The sequence below is a fragment of the Zingiber officinale genome, chromosome 6A (assembly GCF_018446385.1).
Source record: "Zingiber officinale cultivar Zhangliang chromosome 6A, Zo_v1.1, whole genome shotgun sequence".
Classification (NCBI taxonomy): Eukaryota; Viridiplantae; Streptophyta; class Magnoliopsida; order Zingiberales; family Zingiberaceae; genus Zingiber; species Zingiber officinale.
Window position 1 is genome coordinate 3,886,136 of NC_055997.1, and position 24,633 is coordinate 3,910,768.

At 40.5% G+C, this 24,633-nt stretch overlaps 1 protein-coding gene across 1 annotated transcript; it reads right to left on the bottom strand.

Annotated features, from left to right (window-relative positions):
• Nucleotides 1-96: 96 nt before the first annotated feature.
• On the bottom strand, nt 97-5,003 carry LOC121995627 (beta-galactosidase-like). The gene is made up of 18 exons (XM_042549361.1): nt 4,406-5,003; nt 4,212-4,307; nt 4,027-4,139; nt 3,862-3,928; nt 3,686-3,778; nt 3,444-3,590; nt 3,083-3,171; nt 2,867-2,972; nt 2,697-2,784; nt 2,301-2,419; nt 2,056-2,220; nt 1,772-1,941; nt 1,576-1,685; nt 1,375-1,484; nt 1,091-1,201; nt 913-1,014; nt 585-790; nt 97-500 (listed from the first exon to the last, which is right to left on the bottom strand). The coding sequence occupies exons 1-18, from the start codon at nt 4,613-4,615 to the stop codon at nt 389-391; spliced, it is 2,214 nt and encodes a 737-aa protein (XP_042405295.1). The 5' UTR covers nt 4,616-5,003; the 3' UTR covers nt 97-388.
• Between the last annotated feature and the right edge of the window lie 19,630 nt (nt 5,004-24,633).

Below are 24,633 nucleotides of genomic sequence, written 5' to 3' on the forward strand. Positions count from 1 at the left end.
CTTCTTGATCATCAAGTTGATTCGGCGACTTCAAGATCATGACTTAAAGTTCGTAAGTAGAATTGTTCTCGTCTATACGGTTGCATGAACGTAGAATAATACATTGTGAAATATACTAGTACAACAAATAATTCATATACATCTTAGAGCAATTCATGTCGAGCACACTTGCTCTATGTAATGTACTACACTTACTCGACTTCGCCGGTCAAGTCTTGGTTTTCAATGGCTGCGCGCAGTTCGTGCTTCTCCATTGATCACCAGGAATGTCGACTATGTCTTTGCACAAGTGATCCTAGAACTATATCCACCATTATGGTGCAATTGGCAATTTAACTTAATCCCCACCTTAGCTATTATTCATAGACATCTCGAACAATAAGCTCTTTTACTGAGCTGTTCTTCTTACCATCGAAATTCCAGATCGGTCGGCACCTATCTCTTCGAACACAACCAGAAGATTTCTGGTCGGGTTTAGCCAGGAGCGAGGAACATGATACCTGAGAATTAGCAATCACTTGAAAAGTTAACTATATCTACTTTTAGCATAATCATTATGCTTGTGGTACTTTGACATTTCTTACCATTTTTGAGAAGAATCCCCGCAATTAGTTTGACATTTTTTCTCATCATATGTTCCACGGTAATCACAACCACCGCACGAACCATATGCTTTATAGGCCGGCCAATATCGACCGATACTTTGTCCATTTATCCATATTTGACCTTTACCCATGGCGCTCATATCTAAGGCCAACGGGTCATTCCCTCTTGGAGCATTGAAGTAAGCCTGGGATGACAATAAGATAATCAATAACAACAACAACCAAGTCTTATTCCACTATAAATATAAAAAAAATGATATGCTAAGCATTTCGAGCTATGACGATATTTGTGCTATGCGATACAAACCTTGTGCCATGTCAAGGGCATTCTTGTGGAAGCACCATCCCACTCAACTGAAGAACCTCCATTAAGCGTATGAAGATTTAAATGCTCACCTCGCAAGCCAATCTGCACACAATCATCAAGGTTACAATTTAGGATACTGCCGCGAAAAAAAAGAAGCAAGTTGCGCACATTCATAGACCTGGTAAGTCCATGTCTGAGATCCGAGGTCTCTTTTTCCTTCATTGAGTCCTTCTAGAGTCACAGGACCGAGAACCCCGGCATTCCATGTCTCAAAGTGGTTACCCACATTCTGAAAGAAACAAATAGAGAAAAATCATCACTAGTATTGGTTTTAGAACTTGTTTGTCGATCATCTTTGAGGATAATTTACATATCATCTTAACCTATTGTTTAATTTTATCATCTTAGAGTCAATGCGCATTCACATTTCAATTTGAAAACTTTCGGGACACAGGTACTCACTGGTAGACCAACAGCTACACTTAGAATCGATATCTTGTTCCTTCCTGCCCAGAGCTTTACATTTCCTGTGTAAGTCAGCTTTGGACTGTCTAGGCCACCATAAACAATCCCTGCCACAAAGTTCAAGGAATTGATCGAAACACATCAAATTCGATAAATTCTTACAGAAGAAACTGCAGTGCTTGAACTAAACTTACTTACCAACTCTTTCTCCATTGATGAAAACATGCATAGCATGACCTGCTGACATCACGGCGAGGTAGGGGTTCCGACCATTGCTCAAAAATTGCTCATTTGGGCTTATATCAACACTGGAAGACGAGAACTCGTTTTATTCAACTGAATGGAAGCTGCAAATCAAGATCCCAAAATATGTTTATGGCACTCTTCTACTCACATAGTAGTGTACCACAGGTAGTCTGATTTGTCCCACGTCTGGCTAAGCTGCTCCACTAGCCCATTCTTCGCGAATGATTCATCGTCCAATGAGTTGGTCGGTTCACTAAAGGACTTCCAAGAAAACTTGCCAACCGATGCCATTCTGTACCGAATTGTTGGGGCTGCTACCTATGATCATGATTTGTATCGAGTTATCAAAGAATGTCGAGTATAAATGTTGAGGATAAAGCCATCATAAAATTGAAGCAAGCATAGAAAATAGGTTACAAAAAAATTTCTCACCCTTGCAGTGTTGAATACATCAGTTTTGCAATCAGGAAGTATACTGATGGACCAAGCCGGAAGGTCATACTTCAATCCATTAAAACTAACTCTTGCAGCCGATCTCGGGTTGTCATTAGAAAGGAATGCTGCACAAGCACCCGATTTTGTTCTGTAAACATGTGCCTGAAAGGAATTATGTATGAATTGTTTCAACTATTTGAATGATTCATTCCTAATCGTACAAAAACTCATTAGATATAAACCTGCTCATGATCTCCGAGTTTTGAAATGGTCGGATCTGCAGATACAAGTGCTGGTTCAGTCATTTTGATTGCTTTATGCAGGTCTCTCAGATGACCCCATTTTGGTTGCCTCAGGAGACCTGAGTACATATAGTGAACAACACTAGATGAAGGAATTTCTAGTTTGGTGCTTGACATACGTTTGTCACCGATGACCGATTGCATAACAAGGCTACTTTAAGGCTTCAAAGAACAAAAAGAAAAAGAAAAAGCAAACGTATCGGCCTGGTTTTGTAATACAGAAGTTGCGAGTGTTAAACTGATGAGAAACCATGAACATAGTATCAATGAAAGACACCAGTAGGCCAAACCCAAACTTTGGCTGTAGATGTATTGAACAAGTTATAATCTGCATACCATATTCATCAATAGGAGCATCGTAGTCATAGCTCGTCGATATGAAAGGACCACCAGCTGTCCGACCAAAGTTTGTTCCTCCATGGTACTAGATTCGACAAAGAAAGTTCATAGGCATCACATAAAGGATTAACAATCAGTGGATCTGAATAGAACATTCGACTTCTTACCATATAGTAATTAACGAAGGATCCACCTTTCTGTATAAACCTTGCAACAGCAAAAGCCAAATCCTCAACTGGTCTGTGAGGAACTGGACCCCCAAAAGCCGTAAACCTGTTAGATAAAATGAATACGGTAAAGTGTGTTTCGTTCTGAAATAAATCATAGTTCAAACTCAAAGCTAGTTTACTCTTACATGAATTAATAGTTGAAGGGAACATTACCAGCCAGTCCAAGCTTCAGTCCAGATAGATGGTTTATAAGGCTTGTTTGGAGAGAAATCATCACAGTAGAATCCATTGCAAGTATTAATCTGTGAAGAAACTTCGATTATACTATCGCATATAACATTGGCCCCCCTAAAAGATAGGAAATATAACATCGAAGATGGATAGGAACAGGATGAATTGGAATCATATGAAATCAATGCTATTATCTGTGACAAATAAAGGGAACTCAAAGCAAAAGGCACTGGTGTTTCATTGAGGATGCAAACAGTTTAAAGTGATGCTATGCGCATTTATAACCATTCATTGCAGTGAGAATTCAGGCGAGCGAGAACAGAGTACTCATTTTTAAACTTACTACTGGATCGGGTGCATCATCTTGTTTACACATGACCCATGGGACACCAGTGTTGAGGCCAACTGCCATTTGAGCTGCCCAAGTTGCATAACTCCTCGCAACGGAAACACCATAGTAGTCCTCCATCGGACCATATTCGTTTTCAATCTGTTCAATTTAACAAAGAATTTCTTGGATGAAACTACATTGTCAACCTTGATATCAGATTCATTAGAGGAAGGAAAAGAATGAGTAAACGATACCTGAGAGAGGATTATTGGACCACCTTGAGACCCGAATAGTCGTTCAGACTTCAATATGGAGACTATCTTGGCTGTGAATCTCTCCATTGCAACCTTTTATATCAACAAATGAATGATTTGATCGAAATGATAGGTTGAGAGAAACAAAAAGCAAAAAATAAAGTCTAAAAACTTACCTTGAAAGGCCCATTGTTAGTCCGGAAGCTGATACCAGGAACATACTTTAGCCAGATAGGAAATCCCCTGTTCCACAATCGAAGATGAAGAACCGAATAAAATCCAAAGCAAAGTCGAAAATTCAATTTCACTTGGTTCTTCTTGACAATCAATCAGAAGCTTACCCAAAGTTCCATTCTGCACAGACATAAGGGCCGATTCTGAGATGAACATAGAGACCAGCTTGCTTCACCAGCTTGACGAAGCGAACTAGATCATAATTCCCTCCAAAATAATACTGCAAAACCCTAAACTCTATCAAAGATACCAAAAGTTACCAGAGAGAGTTGGGATGGAATAACCGGCATACCTGGCCGGGCGAAGGCTCATGGCCGTTCCAGAACACGTAGGTCTGGATGACATCCAAGCCGCCATCTTTGGCCTTCTTGATTAGATCCGGCCACATCTGGGGACAAGCGGCGAATAAAAATTGGTCCTTTGCGCAGCAATCTAAATCGAACTACCAGAAAGGAGCCACATTTGGCGCGAGAGCAGACTCCTCACCTCCGGAGTGCTCCGGGGATAGTGAATGGAACCAGAGATGAGTATCCTCCGACGGCCATCGATGATGAGGGCCTTGCGGTCGTAGGAAACGGAGGCGTCAACCGGAGTGAACGGAGATGGCGAACAAATCGCTATCGCTGCGACCATCGCCAGTAGCAGCGGCGCGGAAAGCCCCCGGCGGCGCCCAAGCGTTACAGCGTCGGCGCCCATTATCTCGTCAGATGTTCTCCACTGCAAAGGTGTGACCTTTATTCAAATATTCGCTTTCTCTACTTCGATTTCGCTATAATTCTCTTTAACACGCCACTGTTATCTTCCTCCCTTCATTTGCCTTCTCTGCAGCATCGTCTTCACCGAGAAAGAGAGGATCTTGGAGAATGTGCAGTGGATGCAAGCAAGACCGCTGCAATTTAATACCGGTGAGTGAGAGCGAGCCCGTATACGGACAGTCTTCTTAAACCTGTCCACAGAATAAAGAGAGAAGCGAAGGAACATAAAAAAGAAATTTTGGCATAAAGATTAGGAGAAAAAACACCTTCCACAATGTGCACAATTGATCCTGAGAAGCAAGATAAAGAGGTTGTTCTTTCACATTTTTCATGGAGCTTATTCAATCTTTTGCTGCAAGGTTTTTCCATGAGTCTCTTGTATTTGCATGTTAAGCCGGCATCAAAGATATCTTGAAGAGGACACTGCACCAACTGCACGAAACAACCAAGTTTGTCATGTTGCATGCTCTTTGCCATACTATGGGATTAAAAAAACAATAAAAACTTTAAATCAATTTGATTCTTGGTTCCCTTTTCTACTTGTGAAGATAAAAGTTGGTTGGCATAGAATATTTTTCTCATATATATAATTAACAATCAAGAGACAAGGGCTTCTTAGGATCATGCTTGTGGTTGCTCAAAGGCTTGACTGTGTGTATATTAACTAGCCTCAGAACACACAGTTCAGTCCAACTTTGAAGTGATCTCTCTCAAGAAATTTGGTGGATGGACAACATCATACCTAAATGCTTATCATTCATCTTTTGGAATCTTTGTACATCAAGTAGATATATGAACTCCATAAGAAACCTACATTACTGAAACAAGCTCTGGTACATCTTTGATTTTATGTTTTTTCTTGTTGTTGGCAAAAGACTTGACAAGTACTCTTTATCTTTTAGATTCTTCCCCTCTGACCATTAACCGAGCTCCTCCGTTACAGAATGGATACCCTAACAACTGTAATCTCCTACTGACCATCCACCCAATTTTGGTTATTATACAGATTTATTTATTTATTTATTTATTGCAGAAGATGTTAGACATTATAATTCATGGTTTTCTTCGAAAAAATGAAGCATCGGGTTATCTCAGATTAGTAAGCTCCATTATTGTAGTTACCTATTGGTCTCATAGAATCCTCTTGGCGCATAATGATACAACTTGTTTTTTTTCACACTGTGTTGTGACCAAAAGGAATGCATATGTCTCTATAATGACATGATATATATATATATATATATATATATATATATAGTCCATTTTGGACGTAATTCTTCGTGACTTTATTTTTGAATTCTACCTAAAAGGCCACGTGTTGGATTGAGAAAGACGAGAGAAGGAGAGAATCTTGTTCGTTTGAAATCTTTTCTTTTCGTAATAATAAAAATACAACGAGTTAAGCAGCGGAAATAAAAACAAATAAAGACAAAAGACAAGTTGTAGGATCGAAATGCGCTAGAGGGGGAAGGGTGAATAGTGCTCGTGACTTTTTCACTCATTTCGGAAAGCACAGAGTAACGCAGCGGAAATAAGAAATAAAGCGGAAGCAAAACAAGCGATAATACTTTTCTTTTACTTGGTTTGGAGCATGTAATGACTCCTACTCCAAGGCTCACACTTGTTGAGTATTTACTTTGGGCAATTCACTGTCAAGATGGAAATTACAAGTACAATAATTTAAGTACAATAATTGAAAGTCTACCGACAACTACGAATAAGGAATTTTGGGCTTCCGGTTGTCGGAGTTGCGTTACAGTTTTGTCAAATCGTCTTTTGAGCAGCGCGCAATAGAAAGATTACGAAGATCAAGTATATTAAGGCTCTACTCAAACCTGCCAAATAGGTTGTTGAAGGCGCCTTCAGCCTCCATGGAAGGCGCCTTCAGCTTGAATTCCATCCCCGCAGATTCGGTCATCGATAAAATCCACTTTCTATGAATTCTAACTGTCCGAAGGCGCCTTCAAACTCCATGGAAAGTGCCTTGAACACTGTTCGCTGAGGTTCTTTTGTGCTTTCCACTTCCTGCAAGGCATATTGGTTCAAATACAAAATATACTTTGCAAAATAGAGTTAGCACAATAAAATATGAAATTATTTTGACAATCTCCGGACTGTCCGGTTCTGACTTTGAGTTTCGCTGAAACTCTAGGTCGAACTGACGCCTACTGTTCCCTCTTCAGGGAACGCGCCCTCACCTACTCCTCTCAGGAGAGTTTACCTTTGCCAGACCAGTCCTCCAGACCAACTGGACTTTTGCTCAGCGTCCGAGTCTTCAAGACTTTTCTGCTGGACGTCTAATCTCCGACCCGTCCAGACTTCCACCTGGTTCGCAATCACTAGGATTTTTACCTAGAGTCTCTGACTCTAGGATTTTGCCCAAAGTGCTCGACCCGCCAAGACTTCGCCTTGCCTAACTGCAGTTAGGACTTTCCATCACCTACGATTACCTTCCCCTAGGACCTATGGTTACCTCCCCCTAGGGTTTTCCATCTGCCTAGAACACACTAGGACTCTTGCCTAAAAACACTTAGAATTTTTCTGCAACCTCATTCACACTTGTTAGATAACAAGACATCTTAACTTTGGACTCTTTGTCATAATCAAAACTTAGGTTCGATCATCTAGTGCAACCTGCACCAACACAAGTCTCCTTTTTTACTTGGTTCGGAGTCCAACCGACTCCTACTCTAAGGTCCATGATCTTTGATCACTTTTCTTAAACAATCCACTAAATGATGAAATAGTACAAGTATGAATATAATGTGTATGTAAAATAAAGATGCCAACAAAATAGAAATGAAGATAAAGCTTGGGGTTCAGTGAGCCTTCTGACGTCATAGCAGTAGAATTGCAAATAGAATGAAGCAGAATAAAGAATTGTTGTCTTGGGTTGAACCCCAAGGCCTTCTTTTATAGGTATCGTTCAGTCGACTGAAAAACCGTTTGATCAACTGAACCTATCAGTCGACTGAACCTCTTATTGGTTGATTGAACTCCGCACCCTTCCTTGTTTGCCACGATCCGATCTGTCTGATCCCATAAATCACGTTGTTTGGTTGACTAATCTAGCTGATCAGTGAACCGAATCTGAATCTTACCACTTCGATGTCAATTTGATCTGATCTCACTGGATTGGTCGATTGAACAACCTGTTTGGTCGATCGATAAGTCTCTGTTTCCAACTTTGTAGAACTTGATCGTAACAGTGCCACACTAGCTGGATCGGTTGACCAAACCTTCTATTAAGTAGACTGAACCCTAGGTCAATTCAAACTTTGTTCAATCTGCAAAATAAAGTTAGTGCAACAATGATAATCTTGTAAAACAGAGTTAGATAGATATATAAATGCATGAATAAGACAGTTATGGTTGTTTGATCTCAACTTAGAAACCTCTGATGGTTTCTTCAGTTGGATCAACACCTAAGGTTTGTCCCTATTAGGACACAACCTCACCGGACTACCTCTAGTAACTTACCTCAACTCACCTGCCAAACATCGGATCCTTCAGACCTGGTTAGACTTAACTGCTCAGCATCAGATCGACTACTAGGGCTTCCACTTGACTCAATATCAAGTCCTCCAAACCTATCAAGTTTACCTGCCAGATGTCAAGTCCACTTGACCTATCTGGACTTCCTACCTAGTTCCATAATCTACTGAAACTTTCTTTGCCTAGTATCAAGTCCAGCTGACCTATTAGGGCTTTCCGAGTTGAGCATCCTATACAGTGGATTAATTTATCAGATAATAACAAGACTTAACTTGAACTTTTGATAACATCAAAATATAGGTTTGATTATTGTGTTACCTGCATCAACACCTCATGCCAATGGAGATATCTTATATCTTTTTAAACCCATGATCTTTTGTATATCTTTCCAAGGTGAGACTTTGATTGTATCTCTATCCTCCCCTCAAATGGAAGACCACCATTACTCTCATGGTCCAGGCCTCCCCACGAGTATTTGATCACTCATGAGCTGCTTCAGGCTTAAGGGTGTCAATTCGGACGAATTGAGTAGAGTTTGGGTCGAGTTGAATTTTTTTTAAAAACCCAACTCGAACTCAACCCAAACCCGAATTCAATCTGAAACCCCTAAACTAGAACCTGACCCGAATAACCTGAAAACCTGATTCAAAATAAATTTTTAAGCTATTTTTCTATAATTATTTACTTTTATCTCAATATTCCATCATTATCATACTAACATTGATATTTGTTGGGACACTCCGGAGTTAAAGGGGGGTGAATAGCTCGTCTCGCTTCTTTGAAGATGATTTGTAGCGGAAAAACATGAAGTGAACTCGTCCAATACTAACACAAAGGGTTTACTTGATATCCACCTCAAGAAGAGGTGACTCATCTAAGGATTTACGCTAAGCATATTCTTTACTATAAAATACATTCTTTCTCGGAACAATCTGGAGGTGGAGAAACCTCATATAACTCGAGAACAAGAAAACATAACTCGAAACAAGGAAGCAAATGTAAATACAAATCGAAACATGACCTAATACTTTAAACCTTGAATCTCTTGAGATTTTCTTGCTTTGAGCACCTCTTGAAGGTGGGAAATGCAACAACACTTTGTCTCCTAAAACTTCAAAGAACTAGCGAAGAGGAGCGTGTGAGAGTTGTTTTCGTTTGAACATCATCATCGCCTTTATATTCCACGATTTAGGGCTTCCAATCGATTGGACCTGCTCCCAATCGATTGCCACATCAGATATGATCGATCTCGACCATCCAAACATTATATTCTATGCAACGATCATCTCCCAATCTATCGGCTGATCAATTAGGGGCATCTAGATCGATCAATTGATAAATCCAGAAGCCTTCTGTACTATCGTATAAGACTCGGAATTGATTGACCAATTGATTCTAGCTTCCTCGCGTCATAGTGAGAAATTCGAGCCCAATCGATCGCCTTATCGATTAGCATGTCCCAATCGATCAACTGATCGATTAAAAATCCTTCTGTGTGTTTGTGATAAACTCCCAATCAATCAACTAATCGATTAGGCTTCGAGCCAATCAATTTGATCGTTTGCCCAGCCCTATCTCACTAAATACAAGTCTAAGGTTTCCTTGCCTAACATTCAATCAACCTTGACTTGCTGGGACTTCCTCGTGCCTAGCATCTAGTTAGCTTTGACCTAGTGGGACTTCGTCACCAAGTGTTTGGTCAATCCTTTGACCCACTTGGACTTTTCTCCCCGTGCCAAGTGTCCGGTCAACCTTGACCTACTTGGACTTACCATCTTATGCCAAGTGTCCGATCCTCTATGACCCACTTAGACTTCCAAACACCAGGTGCCCAGTCAACCTTGACCCACCTAGATTTCCACATGCCTAACTTCATTTATTAAGACTTCCTCACTACTTAGCTTTATTTACTAGGACTTTTCACCTGACTTCACTCACTAGGATTTCTATCTGCCTAGCTTCACTCACTAGGGCTTTCAACTGACTTTACTCACTAGGATTTTCCAACTACTTAACTTCATTCACCAGGACTTTTCCATCTGCCTAGCTTCACTCACTAAGACTTTTATCTTACTTCACTCACCACAGTTCAGATCCTCTGTCCCCATTTCTCTCTGTCCCCATGTCCCATTACTGATCGGACGGCTCAGATTACATCTCAAGGTATCATGACATCTTTAAGATGTGTGCAGCATCCTTGTGATGTGCAAGGCATCCTTGAGATGTAATCTGAACCGTCCGATCAGCAATGGGACATGGGGACAGAGGATCTGAACTACACTCACCAGGACTTTTCATCAGCCTAGCTTCACTCACTAAGATTTTCACTTGGCTTCACTCACTAGGACTTTCACACCAAGTGTCCGGTCAACATTGACCCACTTGGATTTTTATTTTTTGCCAACTTTCTCGTTGGACTTGCTCTTGCCTAACCTCCAGTTAAGATTGTCATACCGTTGGCGGCCGGCTAGAGAGAGGTGAATAGCCCTGACAAATAAAAAGAACCTTTTTCAAATTTACGGCTTAATTAATCTAACGCTTGTATAAATAAAATAAATGACTGAAAGAAAAGAGACACGAAAGGGTTACTTAGTTATAATCGGAGAGGTTGTTAATCCAAATAAGTTGGAGCTCAGTAAATAATCTCCTTCAGGCAGAGAAGCCTCTTACAGTAGTTGAAATACAAAATTACAGAACAAAACAAAACTAGAATGAATCACAAGTGTTGTCCTGAACCTCTTGGACCAGGGATGTATTTATAGCCCTGGTCGGGGCGCCTGGGGTTCCAGGTGCCTAGAGTGGGATAGAATTCTATCTTTGACGCAATGGTTCAATGCCACATTGATTTGGGTAAAGTTTAGATTTCGAACGCCCAGAAGGGTTTCGGTCGTTCGGATGGTCCGGGCGCCCCGAGCTGGTCCGGGCGCCCCGACCTGGTCCGGGCGCCCCGACCTGGTCCGGGCGCCCCGACCTGGTCCGGGCGCCCCGACCTTGTCCTGGTGCCCCGACCAGGTCTGGGCGCCCGGACTAGGAAAGTCAACATAGTCGACTTTTTCCGTCCGAGTCTTCCACTCTGGTTCTACTCGCCTCGGTCTGGGTCTTTCGCTTCTATTTCGCTCGCTTGGGTGATTTCAGCCATCCGAAATAGGACTCACCCGAACCCAACTTTTGGCCTTCTCGAGCAACCTTCCGCTCCGACTTCTCGTCCCTCGAAAATGTCGCGTGCCTCCTTCTTGTCTGCCCGTGTACTCTTCCGTAGCACCTCGTCCCTTAGACGCACCGAGTCCGTCAGGTCTCTTTCGTGTTGTCCTTCTTGCTAGCTGTGTTTTTTGCTTGACTTCCTGTACTCCTAAGTTCCTGTACACTTAGACACAAGATTAAACCCAACAGAATATAACCTAACTTGTTTGATCACATCAAAACTACCTTGGGGGTTCCAACAAGGACTTTCTTGTTAAGTATCTGGTCAACCTTGACCTACTTTGCTTCTGGTTAAATTTTGACCATTAATCTTCATATGGATAATTGTACCTATAATCTCCATATATTGTCAAACATCAAGACTCAAGCTTGAGCCAATTCAAGTTTAGTCAAACCAATCAACCTCGACCCAAGAAAAATTGCACCAATAATATTAATATACATAAAAATATCTTAATTTTTAAAATAAAATTTGATTTAACCCTAAAAAACCATTAAACCTTAAATTTGGGTCAACCCGAAGCAACTTAAACTTGACCTAAAAATTTTCAACCCAAAATCCCTCCAATCTGAGCCTACTTTTTTTCGGATTGACTCAGGTTGGGTCGTCGGGTCGAGTTCATTTTTGATACCCCTATTCGGGCCTCCCAACGATCATCCGGTCACCCTAACCTGTTCCGGGTCTTTTCACGAGCATCTGATCATTCTTGACCTATTCCGAGCCTCCCTGTAACTTAGTTCAAGGTCACCCTACATGACATTTGATCTAGACCATAATTCTTATACCATTTGTTATGTCCAAAAGGAATTCACATATCTCCATAATGACATGATATTGTCCACTTTTGGTCTAAGCACTCATGACTTTATTTTTGGACTCTACCTAAAATACCTCATGCCAAGTGAGATACCTTACATCCTTTTAAACTCATGATCTTTTTCATATCTCTTCAATATAAGACTTTGATTGTATCCTATAGTTTGACTTTGAAAGTTTCATCTTGATGAAATATGTAAAAGATAAGAAATGAATAGATCCTAGGAAATAGGTTCCATCTAAACATATTACGTCTATTATACGTAGTTTTATTCTACATTATAAGAAATTATTTCTATGATCAAAATTGATAATCATCCGATCACATGACAATAATTTTACTATTACATAAAGCTCCCTTTCAATGTAACTAAAAACAGTCTAAAAGAAATATCCACTATCTCACTAATTATTCAATTATAAAACATCTAGTGATCGAGTAACTGCTCAATCATAAAATAACCATTAACTTATTAACTCTATATTTTATACATTAAAACATGAACGAATGCATTGTGTATATGCAAGCACCTCCAAGTTCATCTATATATCTTTGTGTCCATATTATTTGTTTGTCTTTTGAGTCCATGCACTTCATTGTCCCACCGATAATCTAGATCTTCCAAGCCACAACCAATGCCAAAGATATATAAATGGAAGATGTGACACTCTAATTTGGTCCCCTCGGTAAGATTAGATGGTCCATCAATGATTGGTTCAACATCCACAATCATCATATGTGAGTTTCTTAGGAGACATCCGATAAAATTGAAAGGATATTTATGAAAATTGGTATGAATCAATTTTCTTTTCTTTTCTTTTTTGTAATATCCAAGAAGATATGGTATGTATGGAGGGAGAGACTTCCTATGCTTTCTTTATTTAAGAAAGAAGAGATAATGCAATTTTTAGCATTGCTAAGATTTATCAAAATACTCTAGATTATGTTTAGCATCGTTGTAAATACAAAATAGTTTTTTCAAGATATTTCACAAAATAACTTAATATGCTCCTATATTTTAGCTAAGGGATGAGGGGAAAAAATTCTGAATTAAACATTTTCAACTTAGAATTCTTTGCTAGTGGGTCATTTTGAATATTTGTGAATTTCTGAAGAGCAGATAAAGGGAAAAAGGAGATTTACCTCCCCCTAGGGTTTTCTACCTACTTAGAATACACTAGGACTTTTATTTAAAAATACTTAGAATTTTCCTACAAGCTCATTCACACTTGTTAGATAACAAGACATCTTAACTATGGACCCTTTGCCATAATTAAAACTTAGGTTCGATCATTTGGAGCTCCCTGCACCAACAATCTCCCCTTTTTTGATTATGGTAACCTGGTTCAAAGTTAAGTAAAATATAACAATAATTAAAAGAATAATAATTTGAAAAAGGGAAAAAAAATTTATGCTCCCTCTTTCATAAAGATTATGTTTAACTTAACTTTAACCTCTCTCTCCCTTTGACATATATAAAAAAGGAAAAAAATACTAAGAGAGGGAAGAAGAATATTTAATTAAGAAGAAAGAAAAAACTTTGCTAATTTTTAAACTTTGAAAGTGACTTAGGGGTTTCCAAAAAAACTTTAGTTAAATTCTTTTTAAAAAACTTTTGTCAAGTACTTAGCGTTCAAAAGATTTTGATGAAAATTTAGCTTTTAAAAGGATTTTGATAAACTTTTAGCTTTGAAAAAGATTTCCTTGTAAAAATACTTAACTAAAATAGTTTATCAAATATTTAGCTTTTTGAAAAGAGATTTTAATAAAAACTATGGTTTAAAATGACTTTGATAAAAGCTTAGCTTTTATTTTGATAAAAACTTATTTTTTTAGATACAAAAATAGTTAAACAATAAAAAAATTGAACTTTTTAAAGATCTACAAAATGAACTTTGAAATCTTGAAAACAATGCTTCGACAAAAAGAATTAATGTCTTAACCTTCCTTTCAGTCTCCCTTAACTAATGCAAAAAATAAGTGCTTTTTAGGGTATTTTATAGTCCAAGCATGTAAAATAAGAAGGGCATAAAAGATATTATTGATTTTCCTAATTTCCATCTCACTCATTCTATATTATCAAACATGTTCAGCTTATGAGTGTGTGTGAAACAGAATTAAGTTAAGTTAATTTTATCTTTAACTTTGAAACATATTTATGATATTGAAGTATATTTCAAAAATAATTTAAGTTAAATTTGAATTTCAAAAATACTGAATATAAGTTTGAATTTTGAATGAGTTTGAATTTTAAATTTTGGAATATAAGTTTAAGTTTTGAATAACTTTGAATTTTCAATTTTAGAATATAAGTTTAAATTTTGAATAAGTTTGAATTTTAGAATTTTAAGTTGCGAATAAGTTTGAATTTAAATTTTAGAATTTTAATTGAGTGAGTTTAATTAATTTGGGTTTGGTTAACTACTTTATATTTAAACTTAAATCCATCTTACCGTTTTCTAGATTTTCAATCAGGAAACCTAAATAGTTTTGTGAGATGGTTAATTTAATCTTCAATTTAAATTATCATGTAAGGATTGATTTATATTTGAGTTAGACTAAGATTTTACAATTAGTCAATTAAATATTTATTTCAATGATTGACTTCCAGACTGTGCCGAGGTACTAGACCTTCTTGGGTATGAGATCATCCACCACTTCTAGACAAAGCCTTTCAAAGAAATTGAATATTTAATTTCCTTTTTGAAAATCCTAGATATAACTAGTCAAGTGTGAATCAAGCCTAGGTCCTTATCTACCCTAGTCTAAGCATGTATAGTGAAAGCAGTAAAGCAAGCATCAAACAAATCTATCTAATTATAAAAATGATCTTTCTATTAGCTCCCCTTGGATCATAGCCTCGATAGGGTCTATCAAGATAGTGGATTTGATCCTTAGGGATCCAATATTGGCCAAGTCCAACTTGATTATTTAGATTAGACTTGGGGACCCATGCTTAGACTAAGTTTCTATTTGAGCATTTTACTAGAGATAAATAAGATCTGAATTTATGTTTAGCCTTATATTTAAGTCCAGATCAGTTGTATACGGTCATTTGTTTTCCAAGAATTAGGTCAAGGTTCTTGGACCCAAAGTGAACTGTTCCAATGAGTCCTTGAGTTCTTTGACTTGAGTTTTTAATTTGGAATTCTCTTCCTGAACTTGCTCAGTCAAAGAGCTCAAGTTAGTCGCTTCCTTAAGGGTTGTTACCTCCTTTTGGAGTGACTTGACCCGGACATTGGATTTGGCCAGCTTTCTTAATAAATATGAAACTAAATTTTGTAAGTCATCAATCTGAGTACTAGAAATTAGAGAACTTACAATGTTGTTAGGCCCTTCAGAAACGGATACAAATCCATGGCTTCTTTCGGACTCTATTTTTGATTCGGCTCCAGTTCTGGACTTAGACTCTGTTTTGGCAATGTAAGCTTGTACCGGTAGGGCAAGGAAGCTTGTTTGCTCGTCTTCTTCGTCGGAATCTTCCGAGGATTCGGACCACGTTGCTTTCAAGGCCTTCCTTCCTCTTTGCGTCTGGTTTGGACACTCCATTTTGTAGTGTCCCTTCTTATTGTAGTCGTAGCAGGTAACTCCAGATTTGGCTTTTGTGTTCGATTGAGTCACCTTCTTCTTCTTAAGTGCTTTCCGAACTAGTTTGACTAATTTGGTGATGATTTCATCATCATCTTCTTCTAAGTCCGATTCATTTTCGATCTCGGGTTCTGTCCGACGCTTGACTTTTGGTTCCTTCCTTCTGTTTATAATTGCGACAAAGGCAATACTTTTCTTGAACGAAGGTGTATTAGTCTGTTCATGTAATTCGAATTCCGAGAATAATTTTTCTAATCTAATAATTGAAAGATCCTTGGATACTTTATAAGCATCTACCATGGATGTCCACAAAGTGTTCCTTGGAAATGCATTGAGTGCATACCTAATGACATCGCAATTTTCCACCTTTTGTCCTATTGCGTAAAGATCGTTGAGGAGGTCTTGGATGCGAGCATGAATCTGGCTTGCTGATTCAACATCCTGCGTTTTTATATTATACAATTTATTTAATATTAAATCACGCTTACTTACCTTGGTGTCGGAAGTCCCTTCATGCAGTTCGATTAGCTTCTCCCACAGCTCCTTTGTGCTTGAAAATGGGGCAACTCGGTTCAGCTCTTCTTTTATTAGGTCGCATTGTAGGGCTCGAGTCGCCTTGGCATTAGCCTCGATTTTCTTCATTAGACTTGTGTCCTGGTTTACACATGATACTAGTTTGCAAGCACCGTCGAGTGGAAGCGCAAGGTCGGTTTGGACGATAATCCACATTTCAACCTCGGTCTTCAGATAGTACTCCATTCGGCTCTTCCAGTAGCCGAAGTCTTCGCCGGAGAAGAGGGGAGGGCGTGCAGTGTTATATTGGTGGGCCATTTAGGAAAAGTCACTTGCAAAGATAAAAATGATAAAACTTGTTTTAAGACTTAGTCTTGGATTAGTAGTGTTGGAGAAGATAAAATAAGGATGTTCCAAGAATTTTGAGAAAAACAATAAAATAATAAAATAATAATATTAAAAAATATTGTGATAAATTTTGTTAAATGCGATATTTTACCCATTCTAACTAATGGTGAAACTTTGAGAATAAATTTTTCAAAAAAAAATGGAGGGAAAAAATGAAAGGAGTAAGAATTTATTTTTACCAAAAATGAACGAAAAAACTACGAAGAAATGCTCGAACGGTAGTTCTATTGATTAAGAGTAGCCCCACTCTGATACCAATTATAGAATCAAGATGTGCTAGAAGGGGGGGTGAATAGTGTTGGTGCAACCTTAGGTCAAGGTTGACCTGGTTGACCAGACTCGAGATGACTTGACTCGAGTTATGTTTTGATGTTTGACGAGTTATGACGATGTTTGACGTGAACAGAAAAGTTGTATCTTGATGTTTGACAAGGATACAAGTTTGGGAGATTGTGGGTGCAACTCGTGGTCAAGGTTGACCTGGTTGACCCGAGGTGAGTTGACCTGACTCGGAAAAGTCCAAGCAGGGAGCTTGGCACGGGAGAAAGTCCAAGTATGGAGACTTGGCACGGAGAAGTCCAAGTATGGAAGCTTGGCACATGGGAAGACGGAGAGGGCTCGGTAGCTCGTTCTCCGGACTGTGGTCAGAGAGGGCTCGGTAGCTCGTTCTCTGGACCGGATGTGGAAAGTCCTGGTGAGTGAAGCCAGGTGAAAATCCTAGCGAGTGAAGCTAGGTGAAAGTGGAAGTCCTGGTGAGTGAAGCCAGGCATTCGGGAAAGTCCTGGTGAGTGAAGCCAGGTAGTTTGGAAGTCCTGGTGAGTGAAGTCAGGCAGATTGGAAATCCTGGTGAGTGAAGCCAGGTAAAAACCCTAGTAAGTGAAGCTAGGTGAAAGTCCTGGTGAGTGAAGCCGGGCAAGGGAAAATCCAGATGGATCAAGGGTGATCGGACATCTGGTGTTGGGAAGTCCAAGTAGATCAAGGGAGTGATCGGATACTTGGCACGAAGAGGAAAGCCCAAGTGGGTCAAAGGGATTGACCGAACACTTGGTGGAGAATCCTAGCAGGTCAAGGGAGTGACCAGATGCTAGGAATGATGAACCAACAGGTCAAGGTTGACCGGATGTTGGTGTAAAAGCCTGAGGTTTAGGGCTGGGGAGTTTGGATCGGTCTGGGGACCGATCCAGTGATACACTGGATAGCCTGATCGGTCACCAGACCGATCAGTAACCATCCAGTAGCCTACTGTAGGTTATCTGATCGGTCTGGAGACCGATCAGACAACGATCAGGAGGCGCAAAGAAGTTCGGGAGAAGAGAAGCCTGATCGGTCTACGGACCGATCAGGAGGTTCCCTGATCGGTCTGTGGATCGATCAGGAGGTTCCCTGATCGGTCTGTGGACCGATCAGGAGGTTCCCTGATCGGTCCATGGACCGATCAGAGACGGAATAGAAGCGAAGGCTAGGGAATGGATCGGTCTGTGGACCGATCCACATGGAGCCTGATCGGTCCACAGACCGATCCAGGCACTAGCTGTTGCGACGCAACGGCTAGATTTCTTCTGTGTTTCTTCGTTTTCTTCGCAGGTTATAAAAGGAGGGCTGCTGCTGCGAGCCTACTTCTTCTTCTTCTTCTTCTTCTTCCTTGGATTGAAGCTTCTGCTTCTGTGCTCTGAGGTTCTGAGCTTTGTTGAGCTCGCTTCCGAAGCTTCGCTGAGCTTCCAAGTCGTCGATCAGCTGCTGCAATTGGGCTGTAAAGTTGCTGCTTCATCGCCTCCGGTCGACAGAGAAGGAAAGCGAGTGTTGCATTCATATTGTTGTTTGTATTTGTTTCTTGCTTTCCTTGTACTCCTTTCTTGTTGTTACAAGTATTGTGGCGAGGTTTCTCCACCCACAAGGAGCATTTATTAGCCGGTTCTCCGGGGATTCATCCACCGACGGATTGATAGGCTTCGTCCACCTTACGGGCACGCCGAGGAGTAGGAGTTTATCTCCGAACCTCGTTACATCGGTTTGTTTGAGGTTTGTCTTCTTTCCCTTTCGTTTCTGTGTTTATTTTCCGCTGCGCTAACACGTTTTGTAGAAACGCGACGATTTGGGGTCAGCTATTCACACCCCCCTCTCTAGCCTCCGTACGAAGGATCCTAACAAGTGGTATCAGAGCGAGGCGCGCTCTTCGTCGGATTAACACCCATGGGAGCACAAGCTAGAGAATGGATCGACTCGGAGAAGATATTACGTTTCCACCCTTCTACGAGTGCTGCGACTTCGCGTATTGGAAGGTAAGAATGAGGTATTTTCTTATGTCTAACCTTGAAAATTGGAGTTGTGTTCAATTAGGGTTCAAGCCTCCGATGGACAAGAAAGGAGAAACCCTAGAGAAGAAGGAGTGGACCAAGGAGCAAATCCACCAATCAACCATCAATGATGAGGTAACGAAAATCATTGAATTCTCTTTACCTAATGATGTTTTGTGTAGGATAGGTGGATATAACGATGCCAAGGAGTTGTGGAATAACTTGGCAAAGTTCCATGAGGAGAACTCCACTTCAAGTCATGAAGAGGAGTCAAGTGAGCCAAGGAGTTCACATCATGGAGGAATGGATTTAGAAGTTGAGGGCCACTCAACATCTAAAGAAGAAGAGGAGAGTTCTTCTTCAAGCTCGGAGCAAGAAGAAGAAGCTTCTACCTCCGGAAGGGATGAAGGAGAGAGCGTTCATCCATCCTCAAACCTAGGTAACTCAAGCATTTTAATTTCTAGCAAATTACACATAATGTGCTTTGAGTGTAGGGAATTTGGGCACTACAAGAGTAAGTGTCCAAAGAGGGTTAGGAAGTCTCCACCGGCGCCAAAGGTCAAGAAAGCCGGAGTCCCGATATGCAAAGGCAAAGAGCACGTAGTGTGCTTTCAATGCAAGCGAAGGGGACATTATCGGAGTCAATGTCCGAGGGGGAGGCAATCTCACAAGGACAAGAGACCGAGCACGTCGATAGGGGGAGCTAATGCAAACCCTAAGGTAACATTTAAGGCACATTCTTGCAATAATAATAAGACTCATGCTAGTAGTTTTATTGCAATTGTCAAGAATGATAAGCATGATAATCTTAGGAATCAATATATGTGCTTAGGTGCCAAACATGTGAGCCTAGATAAGGATAACACTAGGAAAGCCAACCCTAGAATTAACTCATCTAAGGCTAAGGAAAACCTAGGTAGGAATCCCAAATCAACTAGGCACATGCCTAGGAATGCCTCAAAGAACAATGACAAATTAAAACTTGTGGTATTAGAGAAGGAGAATCAAGTCTTGAGGTCAAGACTTGATACTTTGGAAAATGCTCTTAAGAACTTGGAGAAGTCATCTCTAGGGTTTAAGGGTCAAAAACCAATGTCCAAGGACAAGAAAGTTTTGGGTCACAAACCTAAGTCCCAAGTGGTCAAGCCCACTTATCATAATGTTCCATTCGATTATGGAACAAAATCTAGGGCTAGGAAGACCATCACCAAGGTCACAAGGGGAGTCACCCCTAGAGTTGATCTTGATGAGTCCCAAATGACCAAGGCTTTAAAGCCTAAGAGGGTCATTAGGAGGGTTGCTAGGGAAGTTATCCCTAGTGAATATTTAGTGAACCCAATGAGCTCAAATAGGTATTGGGTTCCTAGGAGCATCTTCTCTACCCCATAGATGGGTTAGAGAGTGTCAACTCCGATTAGAAGGGTAGTTAACCCAACTTTGAGAAAATTGACGCTCAAGGAGTATTTTCAAAGTTTTTGGGAACCTTTGAAAATGAAATGGAATATTTACTCCTTGGAAGAGTAAAATGTGCCATCATGGAAAATGATGATGTTAATTTCAATTGGCACAATTTGGGAAAATCTAGAGAACTCTTGAGGAAAAATGAAACATGCCAAAATTTGAGGATAAATTTGATCTTTAAGTGGCATGAATGAATCTAGAGTTCAAGAAGTGTCAAAATTAGGATTTTGGCATGTTAGGGCAATCAAGGGTTAAAGCTTAAGTATTAGCTAAGGCTAAGGATACTTAGATAGGTAATCTAGGTATGTCCTATTCATGCTAAATCTTGCCATGATTGTTTGCCCTCACATGTCATGACATCATATTTAAGTTTATCTTTTGAAATGTCATGATAATGCTTAGGTTAGTTTTATGTCATGTTTATTTAAGTTCCAAACTTTATGCCATGACATCATGACATTGGCACATGCTTCTATTTATGATATTATTTCATGCCATGTCATCATCTCTTGCATTAATGATCAATTTAAATTGATTTAAGGATAGAAACACAATTTGATATTGAGATCAAATTGGTGTTTAGAAAATGCATGAGAACTTAGCCTAAGATAACCTAAACCCATATCTCACATCAAAATTGACTTGGATGTGTTTGATACATCTTATATGTGTGTGAGATATTAGGATTGTGAGTTAGGATCAAGGTGCATAGTTCTTGTACCTAGATGAGCCTAATTCTAATTGGGGATCATAGGGAAAGCTTATGTACAAGTCATGTACATATAGCCCAAAGATTGTGGTCCCAAATTAAAGGGTTTAAAATCATTTCAAAATTGATTTGAAAAACCTTGATGAAGCTTTTCTAGTGATAGCATTCATCATTGAGCAAATTGATACAAAGTTGAGGTAAACTTGAACTATTTCAAAGTTTTTGAACTTTGTATCAAGATTTGAAAATGGAAGTTATTTTCATCTAAAATTATTTTTCCATGATAGTATATGGTATGAGGAATGTATCCTCAAAATTTTACGATTTTTGAAATTTTTTGTAATTTTATGTGAGTTTCTGAATTTCTCCCGGGGAGAAAATCAGAAATCTCGGATTTCAAAGGCTGGATCAGTCACCGGACCGATCCAGAGAAGTCCTGATCGGTCTGGTGACCGATCAGTGACGATCCAAAAAGTAAGGATCGATTTGGGAATCGATCCAAGGGGTTCCTGATCGGTCTGGGGACCGATCAGGGCGTGCCAAATGCTGAATTTCGACTGTTTGTCTGAAATTGCAGCTCGGGAAGTTGGTATTTTGGATTTCTAAAGGTTTGAAACTCTCCAATACATTGTTGGTGCAATGGTCAAGGGGGAGTTGACCTTTAGGGGGAGTTTTACCTATTAGTCAAGGAGGAGTTGACTTTTAGGGGGAGTTTTTACTTCTTAAGACTTTTGAGGATTAGTGATAAGGAATTGTCACTAAGTTGAGTGTTGAGTTTAGTATCAAGGGGGAAATTAAGGGTTTCAATGAAAGGTATGTGACTTTCATTGGGAAGGAACTCTTGACCTTGATTCCCTCTTTTTGATGTGTGTCAAAAAGGGGGAGAGATGTCCCAAGGGGGAGAATGGGAGAATGTTTTGGAAAACCTAAGTTAGGTTATCGGGTTAACCTAACTTGTTTATGGGTTTTGTCAAACATCAAAAAGGGGGAGATTGTTGGTGCAACCTTAGGTCAAGGTTGACCTGGTTGACCAGACTCGAGATGACTTGACTCGAGTTATGTTTTGATGTTTGACGAGTTATGACGATGTTTGACGTGAACAGAAAAGTTGTATCTTGATGTTTGACAAGGATACAAGCTTGGGAGATTGTGGGTGCAACTCGTGGTCAAGGTTGACCTGGTTGACCCGAGGTGAGTTGACTTGACTCGGAAAAGTCCAAGCAGGGAGCTTGGCACGGGAGAAAGTCCAAGTATGGAGACTTGGCACGGAGAAGTCCAAGTATGGAAGCTTGGCACATGGGAAGACGGAGAGGGCTCGGTAGCTCGTTCTCCGGATTGTGGTCAGAGAGGGCTCGGTAGCTCGTTCTCTGGACCGGATGTGGAAAGTCCTGGTGAGTGAAGCCAGGTGAAAATCCTAGCGAGTGAAGCTAGGTGAAAGTGGAAGTCCTGGTGAGTGAAGCCAGGCATTCGGGAAAGTCCTGGTGAGTGAAGTCAGGCAGTTTGGAAGTCCTGGTGAGTGAAGCCAGGCAGATTGGAAATCCTGGTGAGTGAAGCCAGGTAAAAACCCTAGTAAGTGAAGCTAGGTGAAAGTCCTGGTGAGTGAAGCCGGGCAAGGGAAAATCCAGATGGATCAAGGGTGATCGGACATCTGGTGTTGGGAAGTCCAAGTAGATCAAGGGAGTGATCGGATACTTGGCACGAAGAGGAAAGCCCAAGTGGGTCAAAGGGATTGACCGAACACTTGGTGGAGAATCCTAGCAGGTCAAGGGAGTGACTAGATGCTAGGAATGATGAACCAACAGGTCAAGGTTGACCGGATATTCGTGTAGAAGCCTGAGGTTTAGGGCTGGGGAGTTTGGATCGGTCTGGGGACCGATCCGATGACATCGATAGCCCGATCGGTCACCGCCGATCGTAATCATCCAAGAGCCTCATCAGGTTATCTCGATCGGCCGGAGACCGATCGGACAATGATCGGAGGCTCAAAGAAGTTCGGGAGAAGAAGCCTGATCGGTCTACGGACCGATCAGGAGGTTCCTGATCGGTCCGTGGACCGATCAGGGGTCCCGATCGGTCCATGGACCGATCGACCGATCAGGGACGGAATAGAAGTGAAGGGTCCGTGGACCGATCCACATGGAGCCTGATCGGTCCACAGATCGATCCAGGCACTAGCCGTTGCGACGCAACGGCTAGATTTCTTCTGTGTTTCTTCGTTTTCTTCGCAGGTTATAAAAGGAGGGCTGCTGCTGCGAGCCTACTTCTTCTTCTTCTTCTTCTTCCTTGGATTGAAGCTTCTGCTTTTGTGCTCTGAGGTTCTGAGCTTTGTTGAGCTCGCTTCCGAAGCTTCGCGTGAGCTTCCAGTCGTCGATCAGCTGCTGCAGTTGGGCTGTGAAGTTGCTGCTTCATCGCCTCTGGTCGACAGAGAAGGCAAGCGAGTGTTGCATTCATATTGTTGTTTGTATTTGTTTCTTGCTTTCCTTGTACTCCTTTCTTGTTGTTACAAGTATTGTGGCGAGGTTTCTCCACCCACAAGGAGCATTTATTAGCCGGTTCTCCGGGGATTCATCCACCGACGGATTGATAGGCTTTGTCCACCTTACGGACACGCCGAGGAGTAGGAGTTTATCTCCGAACCTCGTTACATCGGTTTGTTTGAGGTTTGTCTTCTTTCCCTTTCGTTTCTGTGTTTATTTTCCGCTGCGCTAACACGTTTTGTAGAAACGCGACGATTTGGGGTCGGCTATTCACACCCCCCTCTCTAGCCTCCGTACGAAGGATCCTAACAAATAGTGCTCATGACTTTTTCACTCGTTTCGGAAAGCACAGAGTAATGCAGCGGAAATCAGAAATAAAGTGGAAGCAAAACAAGCGTTAACACTTTTCTTTTACTTGGTTCGGAGCCTGTGACGACTCCTACACCAATGCCCACACTCGTTGAGTGTCTACTTTGGGCAATTCACTATTAATTCAGAAATTACAAGTATAATAATTTAAGTACAATAATTGAAAGTATACCGACAACTACGAATAAGGAATTTTAGGCTTCTGATTGTCAGAGTTGCGTTACAGTTTCGTCGGATCGTCTTTTGAGCAGCACACAATAGAAAGATTGCGAAGATCAAGTATATTAAAGCTCTACTCGAACCTACCTTAAATAGGTTGTTGAAGGGGCCTTCAGCCTCCATGGAAGGTGCCTCCAGCTTGAATTTCATCCCTGTAGATTTAGTCGTCGATAAAATCCGCTTTCTGTGAATTCTATCTATCCGAAGGCGCCTTCAAGCTCCATGGAAGGTGCCTTGCACACTGTTCACTGGAGGTTCTTTCGTGCTTCCACTTCCTACAAGGCATATTAGTTCAAATACAAAATATACTCTGCAAAATAGAGTTAGCACAATAAAATATGAAATTATTTTGACAGTTTTCGGACTGTCCGGTTCTGACTTTGAGTTTCGCTAAAACTCTAGGTCGA

Excerpts from the sequence above, each read along its gene's own strand:
- LOC121995627 (XM_042549361.1), bottom strand. The coding sequence starts at position 4,615 with ATGGGCGCCGACGCTGTAACGCTTGGGCGCCGCCGGGGGCTTTCCGCG. Across the intron at positions 4,308-4,405 it reads ATCCCCGGAGCACTCCGGAG|ATGTGGCCGGATCTAATCAA; the intron begins GTGAGGAGTCTG and ends GCTTGTCCCCAG. Across the intron at positions 1,686-1,771 it reads TACCTGTGGTACACTACTAT|TGTTGATATAAGCCCAAATG; the intron begins GTGAGTAGAAGA and ends CTCGTCTTCCAG.